The 20,751-nt window shown below is 40.0% G+C and overlaps 3 protein-coding genes and 1 long non-coding RNA gene across 5 annotated transcripts in view; 2 read left to right on the top strand and 2 right to left on the bottom strand.

Annotated features, from left to right (window-relative positions):
- The window catches only part of LOC146698807 (uncharacterized), a 29,415-nt gene extending 24,418 nt beyond the window's left edge, over positions 1-4,997 (top strand). Inside the window, exons 8-11 of the mRNA XM_085471627.1 lie at positions 1,200-1,316; positions 1,565-1,587; positions 1,677-1,782; positions 1,993-4,997. Of these exons, the coding sequence (XP_085327753.1) occupies positions 1,200-1,316; positions 1,565-1,587; positions 1,677-1,782; positions 1,993-2,264 (518 nt within the window). The 3' untranslated portion in view covers positions 2,265-4,997. The remainder of the gene's footprint in view (positions 1-1,199; positions 1,317-1,564; positions 1,588-1,676; positions 1,783-1,992) is intronic.
- On the bottom strand, positions 3,014-10,465 carry LOC146698808 (uncharacterized). Its single transcript, XM_085471626.1, has 8 exons — positions 9,902-10,465; positions 9,352-9,493; positions 9,135-9,260; positions 7,004-7,141; positions 5,514-5,651; positions 3,425-3,475; positions 3,237-3,341; positions 3,014-3,123 (listed from the first exon to the last, which is right to left on the bottom strand). The coding sequence occupies exons 2-8, from the start codon at positions 9,491-9,493 to the stop codon at positions 3,020-3,022; spliced, it is 804 nt and encodes a 267-aa protein (XP_085327752.1). The 5' UTR covers positions 9,902-10,465; the 3' UTR covers positions 3,014-3,019.
- Positions 10,466-10,762: 297 nt separating this feature from the next.
- On the bottom strand, positions 10,763-15,476 carry LOC146698809 (uncharacterized). Its single transcript, XR_014922722.1, has 2 exons — positions 15,350-15,476; positions 10,763-13,174 (listed from the first exon to the last, which is right to left on the bottom strand). It is a non-coding gene; the product is annotated as an uncharacterized LOC146698809 (long non-coding RNA).
- Positions 15,477-15,993: 517 nt separating this feature from the next.
- On the top strand, positions 15,994-20,634 carry tnfrsf1a (tumor necrosis factor receptor superfamily, member 1a). Of its 2 annotated transcripts, none has more exons than XM_085471624.1 (9): positions 15,994-16,127; positions 16,222-16,336; positions 16,445-16,570; positions 16,690-16,845; positions 16,939-17,017; positions 17,742-17,785; positions 18,001-18,188; positions 18,276-18,393; positions 18,500-20,634. In XM_085471624.1, exons 1-9 carry the CDS (start codon positions 16,059-16,061, stop codon positions 18,787-18,789), a joined length of 1,185 nt encoding a protein of 394 aa, XP_085327750.1. In that variant the 5' UTR covers positions 15,994-16,058; the 3' UTR covers positions 18,790-20,634. The 2 variants fall into 2 exon arrangements, with proteins under 2 accessions (XP_085327750.1, XP_085327751.1); XM_085471625.1 differs by having other exon boundaries at positions 18,279-18,393.
- The last annotated feature ends 117 nt before the right edge of the window (positions 20,635-20,751 follow it).

Here is a 20,751-nt window from a genome sequence, read left to right on the forward strand (position 1 = left end):
TCAACCTGTCCAGGGTGTACGTGGTCTCTTACCCTGTGACAGCTGGGTTCACCCCCACCCTGAATCAGATAACCAGAAATAAATGGATGGATGGGATTTACTGAGTCTGTTTTGTCCTCTTGGTTACTGTCATGGTTTGGATATTTATCTGTGAAGAACAAAAACTCACTCTGATTCGTTAGCCACAAATGAACCCAGGATCCCTGTTGGCTACAAGACAGTTACTGTATAGCGATTGACAGGTTTTATTTTTTGTTTTGACGACATGCACTTTTTGTATTTTGACTTTCAGTTTCCATGTAGATAAAGGCCTCTGGTCCCAAAGTACAGAACAACAGTGCTTAAAAGCAGCTTTGTTCCAGCAGCCGTCACTCAGATGAACAAGCAGCTTTGTTATTCTACATTTATCCATCCAGCAATCGCTGTAGACCATGCCAACTACCGTAGCATGTGAGGCGGTGTACACCAAGCACAGGTTGCCAATTTGTTGCAAGGCTAATGCAGAGAGGGACAAAAAAAAAGCATTCACACTCAGATTCACACCTATAGCCACCCTCAGTGTGTGCATGTTTTTTGGACTGTGGGAGGAAGCCGGAGTCAACCCACAAAGACACGGAGCAAACTCTACACAGAAAGGCCCCGGCCAGACGGTGGATTCAAACCCAGAACCTTTTGTCGTGAGGCAAAAGTGCTAATCGGGAATTTATTATTATTTTTCTTGTCTATCGTCCATTTTGAAAATGTGCATGTGAGGATGGATGACTTCCCTGCTGCACACTGAATCTACTTATGGGTACAGACAAAGCACTTTGATCCTGAACTCCACGGTCGAGGAGCCCAGGTTTCAAAAAGAAAACAGGGAAAATCCCGATAATCCTGGCTGGATTTTATAAAATGAGTTTTAAATATTGAAAGAGTATGTTTTAGGAAATTAAATACAGCTTTTTGACACTGCACATAAGTGTCATGTTCATGCAGCCAACAGTGTTAATCTAATTAATCATCTATGGAAAGAACTGGACTGAACTCTCAGCTGGGAGAAAGATAAGCAATCAAAAGCAACATTTTGCTTCTGTTAAATATAGAATGAAAAACTCTCTCTAGATTTTTATGTACAAAGCTGCTAACGCTTTTATGTGTTACACTGCAAAAGAGAGATTTCAGGCACAGCACTAATCATCCTTTTATTTCTCCTATAGGTCATGCCAACCGTTACCTGGCAGCTATTTTCATTCCAGTGGGTGTCCTTGCAACTTTGGCCCTTCTCACCTTGTTCTGTGTCTGTCGTCCAAGAGATGAGACATATATAAGGCAAAGTAAGATGTTTACGTCCAGGAAGTGCTCATTTTCTGTCGCCTCTGTCAAACTCTGTGATTGAATCAGTTCTGAGAAACAATAAACGTTCAACAAGATCAGTGTGGAAATTACTGTGAATTTAGGGTTATCATGCCCTTTGCTGATATGCTCTTCACTGCTTTTGCTAAGTCATGTTGAGTCACCACTCATGAAATGTGAAAACACACCAGTTTCCTATTACTCATTATTCAATCTACTGTTTTTTCAGCTATTGCAAAGCTCTGGAATGAGGTACAAGTCTAATGAACTCTCATGTGTTTACATAGATTACATCCTTTTTCCTTTGTTTGCGCCAAATTCATGGTTGTGTTCTCCTGTAGGAAGGGCGAGGTGCTTCTCACAAGTCAAGGGAGCCAACTCATCAGTTCCCCAGAGACTCATTCAGTACAAAGCAGCAGCCCTCAACACCTTCAGCAGCCAATCTTGGTACAGCTGAGTAAAATGAAGACTTCTTATGTGAAATGCTTGACTCACTCGAGAAAAAATATGCTAGAAACAAAAAGATGCAGCTGTGATACCGTTATGAGTCCGAGTTGCACTTAGCTGTCCTGTTCTGTAGATTATAGGTTAATGTATCTCTGTAGGTTGCTAAAAACATCCTTTGATGCATTCTCTGCTCTTGTTTTCTCCCTGTAGGTCCAGTCCATGTGCACAATCCAGGCACAGTCATCTTTAGCTTGCTCAGTCAATTTACGGGTCAAGTCGGGCCAACGACCGAATGCGGGAAGACGGCTGAGAGAGCGAGGAGAGAGGAAGAGGATGAGAGAAACTGTCCAGTGTTTCATCCTGCATCTTCTCCCAGCATTCATCTCTCTGAGGAGGAGAGGAGTGGAGAGAATGACACCATTTTCTTCCCTTCCCAGGAGCAGGGGAAAGACTCCCACATGTCGAAAGAGGAGATCCTATGATGCATCTCAAAAAATTCAGAAGACTTGGATACAACAAACTTTGAAACCACAGATGAGTATGGATCATATTCGTCTTTCCTCAGCAAGCTGCGGATGCACTGACTTTGTTTCTGCAGCTTCTGGAAAACACTCACCTCAGAAATGTATTAAATCTCGGAAGAACAGCTGCAAAGTGGTCTTCTTTGTAAGTTATGATTTACGAACTCTTGTATATACTTTTAATAAGCTTCTTTGGCTCAGTGCAAAGAATGCCATCCAAGGTGTAGAAAGCTTTGTTAGGTAGTTATTAGGTAGTTTTAGTCAAATTTATTAAGTTTATTTTAAATGAAAAAGAAATAGAAGAAAAAATGTACACAGAACATCCACATGTGATATTGAAAAGCTGGCTACAAAAGCAGCTAATTATGTCTGCACATATATGTAGATATACATGAAATATGTTTAACTTTATGTACTATAGTACATACTTTCCTTTCACTGCCACAATGTCCCCTCTGTCTTATCAGTTCCAAGATTTTTACCCACCACAATTTTATACACTTCAAAGTCACAGATGCCAAAATGATCATCTGTCCTCTCAGGAAACAGCAACAGTTTCAAACTTTCCACCTTCTGGCATTCCACTGATCAGCACGGCGCGGAGTGCCTTTTAGCTCCATTTAAATGTCCAAAAGCAGTGACGAATGTTTTCCATCTGGGATGTGCCACCGAGTGTCTTGTTAGGTTCTCGCTCCTCCAAATTCCAGATCTGGTCTTTAACACATAGGTTGGTCACATTTCCCGCACACTTCCTGGACGGGCTTGGACACTTCTTCATCACATGCAGGTTGTGTGGCAGGTTTTTCAGCCAAGAAGTACCCTAAGCAGCAAGAAATGACGGGATGGTTTTAATAAGAATTTAAACATTTGGGGGTATTTATAACACAAAAGTTCTAAGAAAAATATTAAGTGATTTAAAAGAAATCTACTAACCGTGAGTGAACCTAATCCAGACTAAAAATGGCTTGATTTTTGTCACAACAACCAGTGCAATTCCTGTACACAGGAGGGCAATTATCACCAGGAACCACACCGTATCTATAATAACACATGAGAGAGTTAGTTTCCATAATTTACATCAGTTCAATAATTTCACAGGCAACACAATTTGGCTACTTTACCTGCAATCGGTTTAGTGGCGAGCCTGGTGGTGGTAACATCAGGTGTCGCCACTAGAGGGAAACATAAAAAAAAGAGAACCTTATAAGCTCACTGCAGGCATTATTAGTTCGATGACAAGATGACACTATTGTGGCTTGGATTTGTCAGTGAGCTCACTCTTTTGTCCCTAATGTTTAACTTATTTCATCATGTGTTTGTGTGTGTGTGTGTGTCCTTTCTCCACGGTTACTACAGAAGAGGCAAACAGTTACAAGAACATGCAAATAGCTTCCAAGCATTATTAACAGCTCATTTGTTTGGATTATTTTTAGTCATGTAACAGTTTCAGCTGAATCAGAAACATTTTAGGGATTCTGACTATGACCTGTCCACATTACTGTATGTAGGCAGGATTACAGTACAGGAAAACACATGCTACAACTAGGGCCTCTACAGTGACATTTAAAAAAAGAGACAACAGACTGTTTTGCTCACCTGCCCTCGTACAGAGCCCAGAGTGATAATAACACAGGACACGACATTAAGACTTTGAATCAGTTAACAGATTCATGTACTACACCCCTAAATCTGCCTGTCTTCTAGAACTTGTTATCATGGATTGCTACACTGTTACTGAGTTATGTTGTAGGGGGGATGGAGGCATGAAAGGAAATTTCCTTTAAGCACTGCACAGAGCTTTGCCAGGAGGCTGTTGAGGTAGACAAGAGAAGTGCACAATTCTCACATTCTCACCTGTGTCTGTGCTCTCCTCTGTGGTTAGGTTTAGGCAACTCAAGCACTTCACATGAAGTTAGTAAATTCCCTAACCTTTGTGAAGTGCTGATGGTGCCAAAACGTAACCATAATTAAAAAAAATCTGTTTAAGCTGTAAGTTGTAAACAACATTTCTTCATTGTGTTTCATGAAAAATGCGATCCGATAACAAATATTTTATTTTTTAATTTGTTGTTGTTTTAAACACTTTTAAACACTGATGTTATCACCTCAGAGTGCATACTTGTCCCTCGCAGACACAGTGGGTTTAAGGTGGATGACATCAGCGTTAAAGGCATCTAAACTCATTACTGGCAGACTGAAAGATGCTAAAAGGCCACATAGAGCTGACTGACCTCTGTAGGGTTGTGGGTGATGACTATCTATGATTGGGTTTCTCTAAGCAAGTCTTGACGTTAGTGCTGCTTTGCAATATCCTGATGGTACTTTTGCGTTGATATCTTCTTTTCTTTGGGTTAAAATATGCACTCAAAAAATTAGTCTTTGCCCTCATAAACACAAAATGAAACTGAAGTATATCAAATCAAAGGTTTATTCATTTAATTCATTAATCGTGATTTTTTTAGGGAGCTCAATGTAAGTTTCATTTGGCCAGATTCCATTAATTTGAACATTTTACGTTGTACTTACGTAACTGAATTTTTTCATGTAATCAGATTACTTAATGCCACCACTTTGGGCATGAATATTTTTTGAGTGTGAATGTTTCCTTGTTTGTAGGTACCCCACTGGATCCAGACAAACACGCTAGTAAATGCTCTTGTGCATACATGTAAATAAACAGTTTCTTTTAACAAACTTATTACTCTGAGCTACTTTCAGTCTTGTTTTCATAAAATAAGGCATTTGAACTCATGGGTTCTCAGGAGTATTTTTAAATAAAAAGAAGTTATATTCCCAGATGTAGTTAAATGAGTAACTTCTCATGAAAAATGAGCATTTGCTGCCCTTTTGTGATTCAGCCTGTACACTCAGACAAGTTTGACGCCTAAATCATTTTGGTGTAAAAGATGAGTATATCTGTTATGTTATTGCTTTTCATGGTAGTGTTAAATTAGTCTCCGATCTTATGTCTTTGGGCAACGCATCTACAATGTTATTTTTTGTGCTTTTACACTGATAATCTGTAGCAAATTGTTAATGAAAGAATGCAAAACGACAAAGCTCCTTAATGAGAATGTGATGCTGCACGTGGCCCTCAAGTGTGTTATGGTTGAAACTATTCAAAACAAAACACTGCAATGAATAAATGATAACCACTGTGTCAACAATTGTTTCACATTTAGTTGACTGTGCCGAGAAGGGCTCACTTACCAGTAGTAGATGGAGGGACGGTGGGTTTGATTGTGGATACACACTCTTTACAGTCTTGGTCTTTGCACTTGTAGCCAGCCTTACATGTGCACACAGTTTTATGAGTCGGGTTGCAGTCTGTCTTGACCTCCACTTTTGCTGTGGAAAAACACGGTCATTGTTAAAAGTGATTTAAAGACGGATAAAGTTGAAAGTGTGTGCAAAGGATGTCTTTGTGATAAAACTGAAAATGTGAAATGACTCACAAAACTAGGCACGACAGGTAAAGATTCTGGTTTGAAGTCATAAGACCGTTATATTATCACGTCTGGTGCTTCTTCTTTAGAGAATTTTAAACACTTTTTAAACACTGATGTTATCACCTCAGAGTGCATACTTGTCCCTCGCAGACACAGTGGGTTTAAGGTGGATGACATCAGCGTTAAGTGCATCTAAACTCATTACTGGCAGACTTTAAAAACTAGAAACAACGAGCTGAAAGATGCTAAAAGGCCACATAGAGCTGACTGACCTCTGTAGGGTTGTGGGTGATGACTATCTATGATTGGGTTTCTCTAAGCAAGTCTTGACGTTAGTGCTGCTTTACAATATCCTGATGGTACTTTTGTGTTGATATCTTCTTTTCTTTGGGTTAAAATATGCACTCAAAAAATTAGTCTTTGCCCTCATAAACACAAAATGAAACTGAAGTATATCAAATCAAAGGTTTATTCAATTAATTAATTGTGATTTATTTTTTTAGGGAGCTCAATGTAAGTTTCATTTGGCCAGATTCCATTAATTTGAACATTTTACGTTGTACTTACGTAACTGAATGTTTTCATGTAATCAGATTACTTAACGTCACCACTTTGGGCATGAATATTTTTTGAGTGTGAATGTTTCCTTGTTTGTAGGTACCCCACTGGATCCAGACAAACACGCTAGTAAATGCTCTTGTGCATACATGTAAATAAACAGTTTCTTTTAACAAACTTATTACTCTGAGCTACTTTCAGTCTTGTTTTCATAAAATAAGGCATTTGAACTCATGGGTTCTCAGGAGTATTTTTAAATAAAAAGAAGTTATATTCCCAGATGTAGTTAAATGAGTAACTTCTCATGAAAAATGAGCATTTGCTGCCCTTTTGTGATTCAGCCTGTACACTCAGACAAGTTTGACGCCTAAATCATTTTGGTGTAAAAGATGAGTATATCTGTTATGTTATTGCTTTTCATGGTAGTGTTAAATTAGTCTCCGATCTTATGTCTTTGGGCAACGCATCTACAATGTTATTTTTTGTGCTTTTACACTGATAATCTGTAGCAAATTGTTAATGAAAGAATGCAAAACGACAAAGCTCCTTAATGAGAATGTGATGCTGCACGTGGCCCTCAAGTGTGTTATGGTTGAAACTATTCAAAACAAAACACTGCAATGAATAAATGATAACCACTGTGTCAACAATTGTTTCACATTTAGTTGACTGTGCCGAGAAGGGCTCACTTACCAGTAGTAGATGGAGGGACGGTGGGTTTGATTGTGGATACACACTCTTTACAGTCTTGGTCTTTGCACTTGTAGCCAGCCTTACATGTGCACACAGTGTTATGAGTCGCGCTGCATTCTGTCTTGACCTCCATGTTTGCTGTGGAAAAACACGGTCATTGTTAAAAGTGATTTAAAGACAGATAAAGTTGAAAGTGTGTGCAAAGGATGTCTTTGTGATAAAACTGAAAATGTGAAATGACTCACAAAACTAGGCACGACAGGTAAAGATTCTGGTTTGAAGTCATAAGACCGTTATATTATCACGTCTGGTGCTTCTTCTTTAGAGAATTTCAGTTTGATGAAACAAGGTCTTTCTTAAATGATGCTTTAGTGTGCACACCTCAATCTGATGTTACATATTAGCAATCAGCGAACTACTTATATGACTTCCAAAGAGTCACAGTCATCCCAAAACCAAACACACAAAGTGAAAATCGTAAACAGAAATCATTTTGTGGCATTTAGGGTTACAGAGGGACGTAGCACAACATGCAGAGTCTTAAAAGCTCACCAGCCAACAGCGGTCCACAAGCAGAATAAAAATATTTTCACTTTTTCCAGACAGATTACTATAAAATGAGCAGCTGAGGTCACAACACGAGGACTGTGGACATTTTAAAGCTGGCAGCGACTCTTACGTGTGTGCTCAGCACTGTTTTACTCTGCTGTCTTATAATAATGAATTAAAATGCAGTGAGAGCAGTAAGCAGCATAAACATACAGAGTAGTAAACAGAAGAGAACAGGTAACCAAGCATTTTGTTCCATGAAGCCCTCTGAGGTCCACACATCCAAACTCTTATCATCGTCACCAACAAATCATTGGCACCAACAACACAGAAGCACTTTTTATATCACTGCTCTGCTATGCAAAGTTTTTGAGTGGGCTGAATTATTTCCATAGCCGTTAATTGGTATAAAGCCCCTTCTTGTGCTTTGAACGCCCACCTTCCTCTGCTGAAGAAATGTAAACAGTTGTTCTAATGTGCAGGTGTATAAACAATAAGTAGATGTTTGGTCGATGTTAAATGTCTATATGTATCTGGTTTGTAATTTGGAAAAAGGTATGTGAGCCCTTTGATTATGATATGTGTAAAAAAGGCTTCTTGGTTGACACACAAAAAAGTCAAATTCAGCTAAAATGCACATGTAGCCAAAATTGAGACCGAGAAACTCAAATTTGTCTCAGTTCTGTGTTTTCTCTTGTCTGTTTTCCACAGTGACATTTAAAAAAGGCACGACATGCTGTTTTGTTCACCTGTACCAGCACAAAGCCCTGAGTAATAATAACATAGGACATGACATTTCTGCTCTTTCCACTGTTTGCTGCTTTTTTGGTATTTTGCTCTTTTTTCCACTGACATGAAGATGGTCTGCTTTTTCAGCCTCCTCCTGTCTCGGTGGGCTGTGCCGCAGACCATGTCGAGATTACTGTGTAAACACAAACTTCTGCTGCAGAATCTCATCATATTAAACCCCAGTGCTGGCTCACAGTTGGTTTCACAGACCCCCTTCTCTTCCCCTTCTGTCTTTCATCTCCTTCTGACTGTATCCCCCCGTTGATACATGAAATGGGAAATCCCCTTGTGTAAGTTTTGTATATGCAAACTTCTCTGAAATCCTGAGTTGAGAAACAGCTAGCAGTCTGACTTTGTCAAAATTCTGTGGAGTCATTGGTCAAATGCAGTGGTCAGGTCGACAGAGAGTTAATGACTCACTCACACATCTCACATCAAGAGAGAGCATGATAGAGCTCACACACTAACACAAAATGTATAAGCAACCACATGTTTCACTATAACAAGGGGAGGGGGGGTCCTGAGTAGTATTTTTACTGTAATGCTTTGTCATTCTTCTATCTGCTTAAAAGATAACAGGTGCGCTCTAGCGGGAATATCTGTGTACAAGAGCTCGAATCAATGTGTCTGTAGAAAAACGTGTAAGTCGTAAAACCCACTACGTCATCATTCCTGCCACTAAAGCTCTTTGTGCTGTCAGTCTAAAAATTGCCTTAAAGTTTTCACACATTTCAAATCCTCACATGTACTGTAGCGCCTCCACGCCCAAAGCTAAAGATGTGAAGTTACTCACGTTTACTGCAGCTGTCACAAAATTCACAGTTCATCGCCGTGTTGTAGCCGGCTGTGTATTTCCCAGCTTCACAGGGTTCACATTTATGGTCACAGTTTTTCTGTGAGCGTCTGGCCATAAACTCACCTGGAATATATGAAACATCAGTTTGCAGTTAAAGCACTACTGTTGACATCACAGCCATGAACTTTAATGGGATGTGAGGAAGTTACTGTACCTGCAGGGCACTTTTCACAACAAAACGTAGGTGATATATATGGCCAGCTGTACTGTGTTGGACTGCAAGTGGGCTTTACAGGGTTAGAAGATAGCAAAGGTAGGAAGCACAGTAATGGTAAAATAAAACAGAGTGGCCGCATCTGGGAAGAAACATACAAGAAAAGAAGAGGAGGAGGAGGAGGAGGAAAAGGAGGGGAGTAAGCAGAGACAGGAGGAAAAGTATTACTATCATGATTCTGTCAAATGTATTCACATAACAATCCCAGCAGGCACTCAGTGAAACACACTAAAGATTAAAGATGATAAATATCATAACATCTTCCATTCTGAGAAAAAGAATTCGGTAGTCAGGCTGCCTAAATATGTTAGGACACACATTTTAAATTCTAAAAAAGCCTGTAACACACTGATGATAAAACACATACAAAATACAACACTAAGAGAGACCAGCTTTACATCCTAATGCAAACAGGTTACAAGGCTCTACTAAAACATTCAAAATGATAAAGTTATAGCTGAAAATACATGCTGTGAAAATCTTTACTTACTGTGGAGGAGAGGTTTTAGCAAGATGTCACTTGGGACCCTCTGAGCCTGAGACTGAGCAGGGGACGAGAAGTGTGTCAAGGGACTATTCATAAAATGTCAGAGATGACTCATCCTGAAAACCTTACATATTAACAGTCAACATCCTTGTCCCACTCTCTCTCTCTCCTGTCTTTTTGGAGACCACCTTGGCTGTGCACAGCAACATACCCCCGTCAGCCTCCACATTTTTCCATCATCCTATCTCTCTCGTTTCCTCCAAAATCTGCTTTTGCTGCGAGCACTCTGATGCTTTTTATTCTCTCGTTTTCTCTTTCACCTCTGCCACTCTCGCTCTCTCTCGCCTCTTCTTAGCACAGGATGATGAAGTCGTTTAATGTAAGGCATCGTTTACCTCATAGGTATCTTTTTACTCTTATAGAAAGGTGTTAATGAGAAAAATGTCATTCCAAGAAATTACTTTGTGATAATGAGAAGGCGTGTAATGTTATGAGGATTGAAAACATTGCAATGCCAATTGCATGCATAGGTCCCAAATTGCTCATTACAAAATTTTTTTATCATTTCAAATATAAACATTTGGCTGACAAAAAACCAAAATGTTTCTGTAGAATAACGTGCAAGTTAAGAAACAGTTATGTTATTCTTTATCAACTCATATACACATTGGAGCAATTAAAGGATAATATGCGCGATTATTGGCTGTGTGTGTGCGTGCGTGTAATCCAACTGTGTTGTCAGTTGGATTACTCAGAAGGTAAGGACTGATTAATATAAAAATGTTACCAAAAGTGGAGCATGGGTGAACCTACAATTTTAAGTTTTGGAGTCAGATTTAGAGCCAGGATGACAGGCAGACTGAGGCGAACAAAAAGCGAGCTGTTTACTGCAGACTGATGTCAAGGTTGTACAAATGTGAATCATGAGGGACAAAGGAAACTGAAAACTATAACTACTGAAACCTAAGACTTGAAAGCACACTAAGGCCTTCAAACACCAGAAACACCAGAGGTCGGGACCACTGGGAGGGAGAACAGAAACATACACAGACAATATACACAGAAGGGTAATTAGGGAAAGTGGAGATAAGACACAGGTGAACTAAATCATACAGAAAACAAGGTACAAGAAGCAAAAATAAAGGAAACGCACAAGGAATTCTAACTCTCAAAGTAAAACGGGAAATGTGATAATTAAATAGGGAAGACATACACGTGAATGAATTTAATGCACAAGACTTGACATAGCAGAAAGGGAACACAGGAAGGATTACAATTACAATTACAAGGCAACTAGGAACCAAGAATGGGGCTAAATTTACTAAGAGTAAAAAAAACAAGAAATGATATAAAACATTAAACAAACCTAATAGAAAGTCAAAAAAAAAAAAAAACTTACACAATGGGCAAACTAGCTGAGTTTTTTTTAAAGGCTGACATTTTGATATAGGACAAAATTGGGCACTTCACATCACAGCTTCACACACACTTCTGAAGTGGGATAACAAAAAAAAAAGTGAGGCATCATGTTTAAGATAGACTCTCAATATAATCACAATATTAAAAAAACGATCCGGATCCAGACATTCATCTGGATCCAGCAGCTCATTTGTTCATGGTGTGGACCTCATTGATATCCTTGTATGAAGTCTTAGACTGTCTTCTGTTAGTTTCATGCACACTTCAGTTTGTTATCTGAAGGTTGAGTGTATTTTTTCTGAATTAAAACAAAAGGTATATTTTCCAGACGGGGGTAAAACCGTGCTGTAAATGATAAGAATCATATGTTTCTAGTTAATTGCTTTATTATTGGTGTAACTGGTAGCGTAGGTGTGAGAACATTAATCAGCAAAAACTGACAAAATGCCATTAGTGTGTAGATAGCTGCCAGCCAGCGATAATTACTATACTTGACCTCAGTTTTCACAGAAACCAAGCCACAGCACGTGACCTCCTTTCAACAGTGAAACGGGGACTAGGTTTAAGGAAATAGGGGCAGCCTCAAGTGACAAGTGTGACTATAGCTGAGTAGCAACACTCAAACAGAATACAGAGATGACTGGATGAGAGATGACTGTGCAACAAGACCATGGCTGATCATGAACTGGTTACAGCAAAACTGGTCATGCTTATCTTGAGGTTTCAGTATCAGTATTGATGCTTGACCGTAAGAGTTGATACGTCTAAACAGAACTTCAAAAGTTCTTGTGCCAGGAACATGTTGACTCTTTTGTTATGAAGTAAACAGATAAACAACGCCACTTTTTAGTTGACAAAATCTGCATGCTGAGTCAGAGATGAGCCAGTCAGTCCTCACAGCTGGACTAGAAGACTGTGTGGGGGAATCAACAGTCTATTTGCATGTGCATTTTTGCAAAGACCTATGTATGCCAAACGGGTTAGTGTAAGTGACACTTTATGTGTGACACAGAGGAAGACTGGGTGAGAGGGAGGAGGAAGAGTGAAGAGATGAAGATGCTTTTTTTGTTGCTACCTATAAAGGAAGGATGTGGTTTTTCTGAGGAAGCACTTGTCTTGCTCTGCTGAATGAGCTCTTTAGTATACTGTAATAGCAAAGTCGCGTGAGGTAACGCTCTGCTGCCTCTTTAATAAAGGACTGGTCTACTACAGGATGCTCTTTTAAAAATTATGGTGCCTATAAATATAGTTAAGTGATACTTGCCTTACAGCCTATGCTTAATCTCTGTAGTCAATTTCACAGTATGCAAAGACGTTTTTATCAGGTCCTTTCCAGAATAACTAATGATTTCAAAGTAATGGCTTAACCACTCAGCGTCCACTCAATTGGTGATTCGTTTAGGAGTAAAATGACACAAAGGTATTAAAGGTTCATCCCTTTATAGGACATTTTCAGATCTTTGGCACATTCAAGCAGAAGAGAGCAAGACGAATGTCATAGACTGCAAGTGTGGAAAGAAAGTGAAAGACGTGCCCAGACCAGGTCCCTGACAGAAGCTGAGAAGAAGACACAACACGGGAGTAAAGGGAGAGCACGGGGATGTATTATCATTTATCGCACTGTAAATAAACGCGCCGTTAGCGTTTTGGGTCCTATTTTCCTCCACATCCCCACGGCTTGCCCTGGCAAACCGTGACAGAATCATCCCGCGTCGGTGGAGGCTGCACACTATTAAGTAGCTCCCTCCGCCGATGCTGATCCGCTGACGGTGTGTGGCATCTTCCTCGGGCGTGGCCAGCAATCTTCAGCCTGCAGCCCGGCCTCCTGGTTACAGCCACAACCACGCACACACCTCCCTATAAATACACACGGAAAAAAATAACAGTGAACACACACACAAAATATAAAAAGGTCCACAACTGCTCAGGGACCCTGGGTCCCTCAGAACGTTTTTTAACGTTTCAACGTTGTCTTTAATTAAAGAGTAGTTAATAAGCAACCCCGTTTACAAAAAGCAGCTGGCACACCTTAATAATGTAAACAACATGGCCTGCAGAGAGGTCAGTTAAGCATCCATAGCAGATGGCAGCACCTGCCTGCAATGATGGTACTTGTGACACAAATGTGAAAGCTACATACATGATATGTAGTAATGTCCCCTCCCTTTCATCACTGTGCTGGCTTTTAAATTCCTCTTTATCCCCTGGGAGGCAATCTTTTACCTTTTCATTCATTAGATCACAGCTCAGGCCCCAAAACGCTTCTGGATCGTCTTTGGTTATGTTTTTTATCTGGGTCCGTCCTTTGGGAGGTTTACGGGCTTGCCCAGCTGTGAGCAGACGCACAGAAAGACCCAGAACCCGTTTGAGACATACATAAATACTGAGCCACCAACACCTACACGTTATTATTACAGCTGTTTGGCCACGCCATTAACTCTGCAGTTATTGAGTCAGCGGAGCGTTGGCGACTTTTCTGCACAGTGTGGCTCAGCACTCTGTAACTTCACTTGGTCTCGGCTTCATAGATAATTTCTGTGATTCCTTAATGGCGCCAAAAGATTAAGGGGTGTTGTTCAATATTTTGATATATACGATGCCCTCCCCCGCAATGACGAAGTGGAAATCGTTGCTGGAGAGAAGACTGTCTGGAATATCCTGCTTAGTCTGCTGCCACTACGATGGAGGACTGATGGATGGATGCCAGATTTTAGCACTCACACTGGTGCGTGGACGTGCAGCGGCTTGCAGTCCTTGCCACTTGTATACAGAGGTTTTCTGAATATGAAAACCTACAATGCAATGCTAGTATGAACTACTAGCCCAAGCAGTCTTTCGCACCGAGGTGAACCCCTCCCTGTATTTGGGAAAGACTAAATCACCCTCTCTCCGAGATACTCTTTTTATCCGGTCAAGCTACTGGCCTATCGATGTTTAACTCTATGTTTTAGGTTGTGGATTGTTCCCTTAGATATCTGTGTATATATAGTCTAAAATTTAATTTAATATCTTTTTTTAATGTAGAAATTTCCAATTCATTTTTTTTAAAAAGCTGAAAATGATCGTAGTGTGCTTTTATTTACAGATAGCTCCACATCCCAAGTGTTTTATGATTCTTGTTATTGTCCTTATTGAACTGAAGTTGACTTGTCTGCTGGTTTAACGGCTTTCCTACAGGTTTGTTGTGTCTTTGAACCTCAGGTGCAGTTTTGCCAGTTTGCCTGTGAAACTAATTCCTGTGAAACGTGCGCGTCACAGCATTTCCCGTTTGAGACCGCCTCCCCTCTTCAGAGACTGGGCAGCAGCAGTTCTGTCGCGCTGCTTTCTCTAAAATATATATGTGTACTTCAGTAACTGAAATGCCGATTTCCACGCAAGGAGCTGAGGTTAAGAAATATTCCTCAGAGTGACGGTGGTCGTCCAGGTAAGTGACAGTTAAATATCTAAGCAGTGTGTCTGTGGGAAGGAGCGATTCATATCAGACTGTGGTGGGCGTTTGTGTGGTGGGTAGTTAAATCGAAACCAGTGACAAGAAAAAAGTTAAATGAAAAGTGCAGGTTAAGTTCTCAAACACGTCAGTGTAATCTGTAAATACGTAAAAATAAGACACGTCGAGTTTTTGTGCGCTTAAAAACACTCGAAAAAGTTTCTAATCTCAGCCTTTGACCGCGACAGGGAAGCGAAGAGGGAAGCTGCCCAAACAAGTGGCGCAGATATGCGACCTTCGTTTACTGAGCACAAAATCAGTCTCTCTGTGAATTATTTCTTTAGGGATCACACTGTCTTCACAGTAGTCACACCCAAACTCGTCCTCTTTAAGGTGTTTAAATTCATTGAATTAAGGGCTTGTTAACGGGAGAAGATGCATAATGTGCAGTATTATGTGTAGGATTGTATAAAGCACCGCTCTGCTAATAGTCAGCTTTAATAAAAAATCCAGGCGAAAACATTTGCAGCCTCAGCCCCCGCACGCGTTACATATCCGTATACCTGTGGCGTTACATTTGTGAGATAAATGAGATAAATTATTACCTGTGCAGCGGCTTGGAGAGAGTTTCGTTTAATCTTCTCACCATGCTGGGAAAACCACTTCTGATAATTCAACCTCTACCACACATACCATTTCATCTAATCTATTTAAAATTTCTGTCCAATACAAGTCTATGGACACAACGTGAACCCGGGGTTCACTTTGTTTCACTTCTGCTAATTTAAATGTAAAAAATAATTTTTAATAATGCTCCACATCTCTATGCAAACTCCTTCTATGTTATCAGGAGTTGAGCAACCAAACTTGGCAGGTCTCGGGGTTCTTATCTATCATCAGATGTTATGATGTCATTTGGTTGCCTAGCATTCACCTACCAACTGGATTAAATAGCACATTTTTAGCATTTATGCAACCATAACACCTGATAAAAGCACAGTATGTCTTAATGTTATGACACAATACTGTAGCATATGAGTAGTTCTAAAGTGCACAAGCAAATATGGTAGCGGCTGACGCGATTAGAGCTTTAAAATGCATTCTGCTCTCTGCCAAAATCCTGCTTTATGATTTTTGTACTGTGCCTATTCCTAAAATCCTTTTTGTTAATTACCATTCAGCTGACCAGAGAACAGACCGCAATCCTACACAGCAGCCAAGGGGCCAGTGCGAGGATCGGGGGCTGATGGAGTGCAGCAGCTATGCTATGCAACTACACTTCCTCAAATTAGTGGACTTTGGGTCATTTTGATTATGGAGGCCCTTCGGCACAGAGGACAGAGGAGTAAAAAAGCCTCTTTTGGCACCTTACTTTGCCTGATGGTGAGAACACCTTAAAGGTCACTGCATGAAGAAATGAGAAATTCCCTTGTTGGGAACTTCTCTTTGGATATTCATTGTAAATTCTTTGTTTTAGTGCATGTTCATCACCACTTTGGCATCGTTACCAGAGTCACAGGAAGTTAATAAGAACTGTAAACCTGACGAGTTTCACACTGAAGATGGAATATGTTGCAACAAATGCAGTCCAGGTACTGTATGAGCCACTGCATGTCATATATATCCACAGTGACAAGCAAATAATCTGAGACATCATCAAGCTAACTTTTTGTTTTTACACGTAATTTTCCTGTTTTCAGGTTTTAAGCTTCAAGAAAAATGTCATGGTCCCAAAGAGAGATCAACCTGCACACAGTGTCCGGGAGGACAGTACTTAGAATTTATGAACTACTCCCCCAACTGCCTACCTTGCAGAACCTGCAAAGGTAGAGCAACTTTATCCTTTCCTGACTCAGTCTAACATGTTAGATTTAGAAGTATATCTTCAGCTTCAGGTTTGCCTTACTTGATTTTCTTTTGTGTGTGTGTGCGTTCCTTTCTGCAGCTTTAAAGAATGAAATCCAGGTGTCGCCATGTTTAGGAAACCAGAACACTAAGTGTCGATGTAAATATGGATATTACAAGATTAGAATTGACAGCGAAACCTTTGATTGTCGCAGATGTAAAACGTGCAAAGCCGATGAAGTGGAAATGCAGAAATGTAAGCCTTAACTTATTCCAGTACCCACTAAGTCATGGCCCATAATGCATTTCTTCATGTGAGTCTAAATAGAAACAATCTTGCTGTTCACAGGTACACCAGATAATAACACTGTGTGCAGATGTAAGGACAATTACTACAAAGACAACGGCAAGTGCAAACTGTGCGAGAGGTGAGCATACGACTGTTGTATGTGAGCTTTGTGTGTGTGCGCATTGTTCCTATTTCACTGTTTGGGATTGTTTGTTTAAATGTTAACGGGGAAGTGTGTTTGTAGAATTGAAACTCTCAGCACATTTCTCAGTCTTTCCATTTGTTGGCAACAGAGAAGTTATGACACATGAAAACCTGAGATGTGAACAGTCACTGAACAAGTTCTCATTTGTTAAACACACGGTCTGTCTGTCCCACTCAGGGAGGAAGTAAATGTTTATAAGTCTTAGAAACACTCGAGTCAAGCCGATGTAGACAGATGTCTTATGTGGATGTCTTATACTTAAAAAAATAGAATTATGAATGTAAAAATCATGGCAACCCACATTTTGTGTTAGTTAATAATTTAGCATGTGGATAGGTACAGTGGTATTTATCATGGGAAAAAACCTGAGAGCCCAAGGGAACTTGCTGCCCGTACTTTCAACAATCCCGAGCTACATTCTTTCTAACAAATAAATGTAGCAATTAGTAGTGATTGTGACAGCTGAATAAGTGTTAATTCAACACTAATTACTTGCTTAGTGGTAACTTTGAAACAGTACTGAAAGTGTGAAAATGAAATTGCTTGAATTCATATGATGATGTAAAAAAGGCATCTTGGCTGTCATGTGAATCGTTTCCTCTTTAAGATGTGCTACTTCCTCGTCCGTGTTATGAAAAGTGTTCTCTCTTCTCCACAGTTGCTCTCCTCAGTGCAACCACTTGTGTTCAAAACCCACAATAGGTGAGCACCAACCAGGCCCTCTTTCTCACAAAAGAGTGAGCAAATAGAATAATCATAGATGTACTTAAGCATATTATAATATTATTAATAATTTTGTTGACTAAGACATAATGTATGTTTTTTCAATTCTCAACTCCAGTAAAACTTTACATTTTCTGTACATTTTCTTTTCTTATGTTTTAATATGGATCTATTTTTTTTCTGTAACTCTCTAGCTACTTCAAAAGAAAATACGCCCAATGAATCGGACTCTTTTGTCAGTATAATTGCTGGAGCTGGAGCTGGAATATTAGTGTTGATGGTGTCGGTGGTTTTAATGACGTACGTGATCACGAAACGACAAACCAAAAAAAGGCTACTACGGTCCTCCCAGCGATCTGACACTTCCCAGGAATCTTGTGAGGTACGTTGATTTAACTGCCGGTCGTTACTTTTCTCAGTTCGGTCTACAATCTGCAGACAATAAATAGGATCTGCTCTTGTTTTATAGCAGGTCTTGGTGAAGAGTGAGGAACATTTGGAGACCATTGTGACAGAGGTTCCTCAGACTTCTGTGGCCCAAGTGGAGACGTCCAAACTGCCTGACTGTGTCCCGCTGGAAATCAATCGTGAGTGTATAGCTCCTCATCAGAGGTCCAGTGTGCAAGCTTCAACAAAAAGTGCTCAGTTGTATCGCTTTTGCTCAATACCCCTATTCATTTCTCCCCCCAACAGTCTCTGAGCTGATCTATGCCGTCCTGGATCTGGTACCTGTGGTGCAGGTGAAGCAGCTGGTGCGTTGTCTTGGTGTGACTGATACAGAGATTGAACAAGCAGAGATGGATCACCGATCCTGCCGGGAGGCTCACTACCAGATGCTGCGGGTGTGGGCCTTACATTCAGGTGGAGGAGGACGAGGTGGAATGCTGCACAGGCCACTGTTCAATGAATTATTAGAAAAACTAAGAAATATGCACCTGGGGAAAGCAGCTGAGGAACTGGAGACAAAATATGGCATTCAGTAACTCTGTAAAACGTGCCAAGAGGAACAAAATGCTTATGAGCCCAAGTATTGCTGGCTTTAAGGACTCAATCGTGGATGCCAAACTGGCCTGGTGCTACAACAAAAGCAGCAGCTTTATTTCACAGTACACATATGAGACTGAAGACTTTGGGTCCTTCTTTGACAATCACACAGCGAGATGACGGGAAGAAACAACTAAGAACAAATGAACAAATGGCTGAAAGCGTCGCAGAAAACGTTTGCATTCAGATCATTTTCAAAGAGCTTTTTACAATGAGTAGTTTTTTACATTTTGAAAACCAGGATTATTTCTTTATTGCTGAGCAATATCTGAGAAGACTGATGCTACTCTCTTCACATTATATATAATCCTACAGCTATTTTGTACCTTTAAACCAAGCCAAGCTATACTCCCCAAAGCAAACTATATTTCCCAAAGACGCAGACATTCATTAACATGACCAGTGTTAAAGGCTAGTTGTTCCTCTGGCTCTAGAATGACAGTCCTACGCTGCACCAGTAGAGAAGTCCCAAGTTGGGCGTTGAGACAGTTTTGTGACCAAAAGTAGCCTCAGGAACAAATCTGACAACTTAAAAAACAAACAAACCCAAAATGAGCAATGTAAGTGTAGCGTGAGACAATGTGATGGTGCAATTGTAGAAATGCCAAAGCAGACAAATAGATTTTGAGGTAAAACATGCAAAAAGAAATGTTTGAGATTCCAAAAGAAGGTCTAGTTGAGTCATGCCAGGTAAATGTTGGCACGTACGATGGAAGAGTGGTGGAGAAATTGCACTCATTCGTTGTAGCGTAGGATTCAGGAGGCGTTATCACTGTGCGATCGGCATACCTCAAACTTAATATCCTGCTAAAGCTTTTTCCTGCTAAAATCTTGCAGTCTGAATGCACCTTAACCAATGTGTTATTTCTTTATTATCACTATGACAAGTCTCTTAAAATGGTTGATGCATTTTGTACCGTATGCATTTCTATGTAGTTTTATTAACTTTTAGGGGAGTCAAATGTATCTACTTTACTAGTGTGTTTAACTTAAGCTACCCATTTTTTTTTTTTTATTGTAAATAGTTGCAATTAAAAAATAGTTACAAGTTAAACTTATTATTGCAAAACGTATTTCTTTCTAGAGGGAAGTGGTGTATTTAATCCCGGTACCGTTGAGTTAACAGGTAATGTTTTAATAGGACAGTGGTTCACAAACATTCTGTGGCATGCTTCAACTTAAAAATCAATTTATCAACCCCCCCCACCCCCACCCCCACCTCCTTTCCCTTGCAAGAGCTCGTGCACGGTTTCTGTCACTCATTAACATCGATGAGGAAGGAACTTAAAAAAAGAGGGACAGAGATTCTAGTTGAATTTCAGTCATATGAAGGTCAGCACAGTAATACTGACAAGCTTTTTACCCCTTGATTGTGCATGTTCTTCCTCTGGTGCTGCACCCACACAGGGAGGCCCACCTTGCAGTTGAGGACCACTGAAATTGTATTGGAAACTTTGTGGTTCCTACTTACAGTAGGGCTGACTGCTGCCACATTCAATGATAAGCTTTCAATGAAACCCTATCATGCAAGCATTATTCATACTGCTATAGAAAAGAGGACACACCTGTTCCCAGTGTCTCTCAGCTGAGCGACTTTTATAATACAGTTGTTTCACCGTGCAGATTCACATAGCAATCAGTAACATTTGAATTGAAAAGTGTATTTTCAAATGGTTTTATACTTAAAACAAAAATATTTACCGACTGGATGATGATTGTCAATCAATGTTGCGCATCAATCAAATGTAAAACTCAAGTTTTAATAAATGTGTCATGTCTCTTTCTCTGTGTGTCTGAGTTACATGTGTGAAAAATGTAATTGTGCATATTTCACTGCAGGCACGCTGCCAGTCTGCATTCCAACGGGGCTTTAATCATTAACACGAAATGTTATCTTTCTG

This window comes from Copadichromis virginalis, linkage group LG11 (genome assembly GCF_057382275.1).
Source record: "Copadichromis virginalis isolate Kocher_CV1m ecotype Utaka linkage group LG11, C_Virginalis_male_GT1.1, whole genome shotgun sequence".
NCBI lineage: Eukaryota > Metazoa > Chordata > Actinopteri > Cichliformes > Cichlidae > Copadichromis > Copadichromis virginalis.

What these genes read in the sequence shown, in the direction of transcription:
- LOC146698808 (XM_085471626.1), bottom strand. Translation starts at nt 9,493, where the DNA reads ATGCGGCCACTCTGTTTTATTTTACCATTACTGTGCTTCCTACCTTTG. An exon ending in TTGTGAAAAGTGCCCTGCAG is followed by an intron (nt 9,261 to 9,351) that starts GTACAGTAACTT and finishes CATATATTCCAG; the next exon opens with GTGAGTTTATGGCCAGACGC. An exon ending in CGTCCCTCCATCTACTACTG is followed by an intron (nt 5,652 to 7,003) that starts GTAAGTGAGCCC and finishes GTTTTTCCACAG; the next exon opens with CAAAAGTGGAGGTCAAGACA.
- tnfrsf1a (XM_085471624.1), top strand. Translation starts at nt 16,059, where the DNA reads ATGGAGGCCCTTCGGCACAGAGGACAGAGGAGTAAAAAAGCCTCTTTT. An exon ending in ACCTTGCAGAACCTGCAAAG is followed by an intron (nt 16,571 to 16,689) that starts GTAGAGCAACTT and finishes TCCTTTCTGCAG; the next exon opens with CTTTAAAGAATGAAATCCAG. An exon ending in CTTCCCAGGAATCTTGTGAG is followed by an intron (nt 18,189 to 18,275) that starts GTACGTTGATTT and finishes CTTGTTTTATAG; the next exon opens with CAGGTCTTGGTGAAGAGTGA.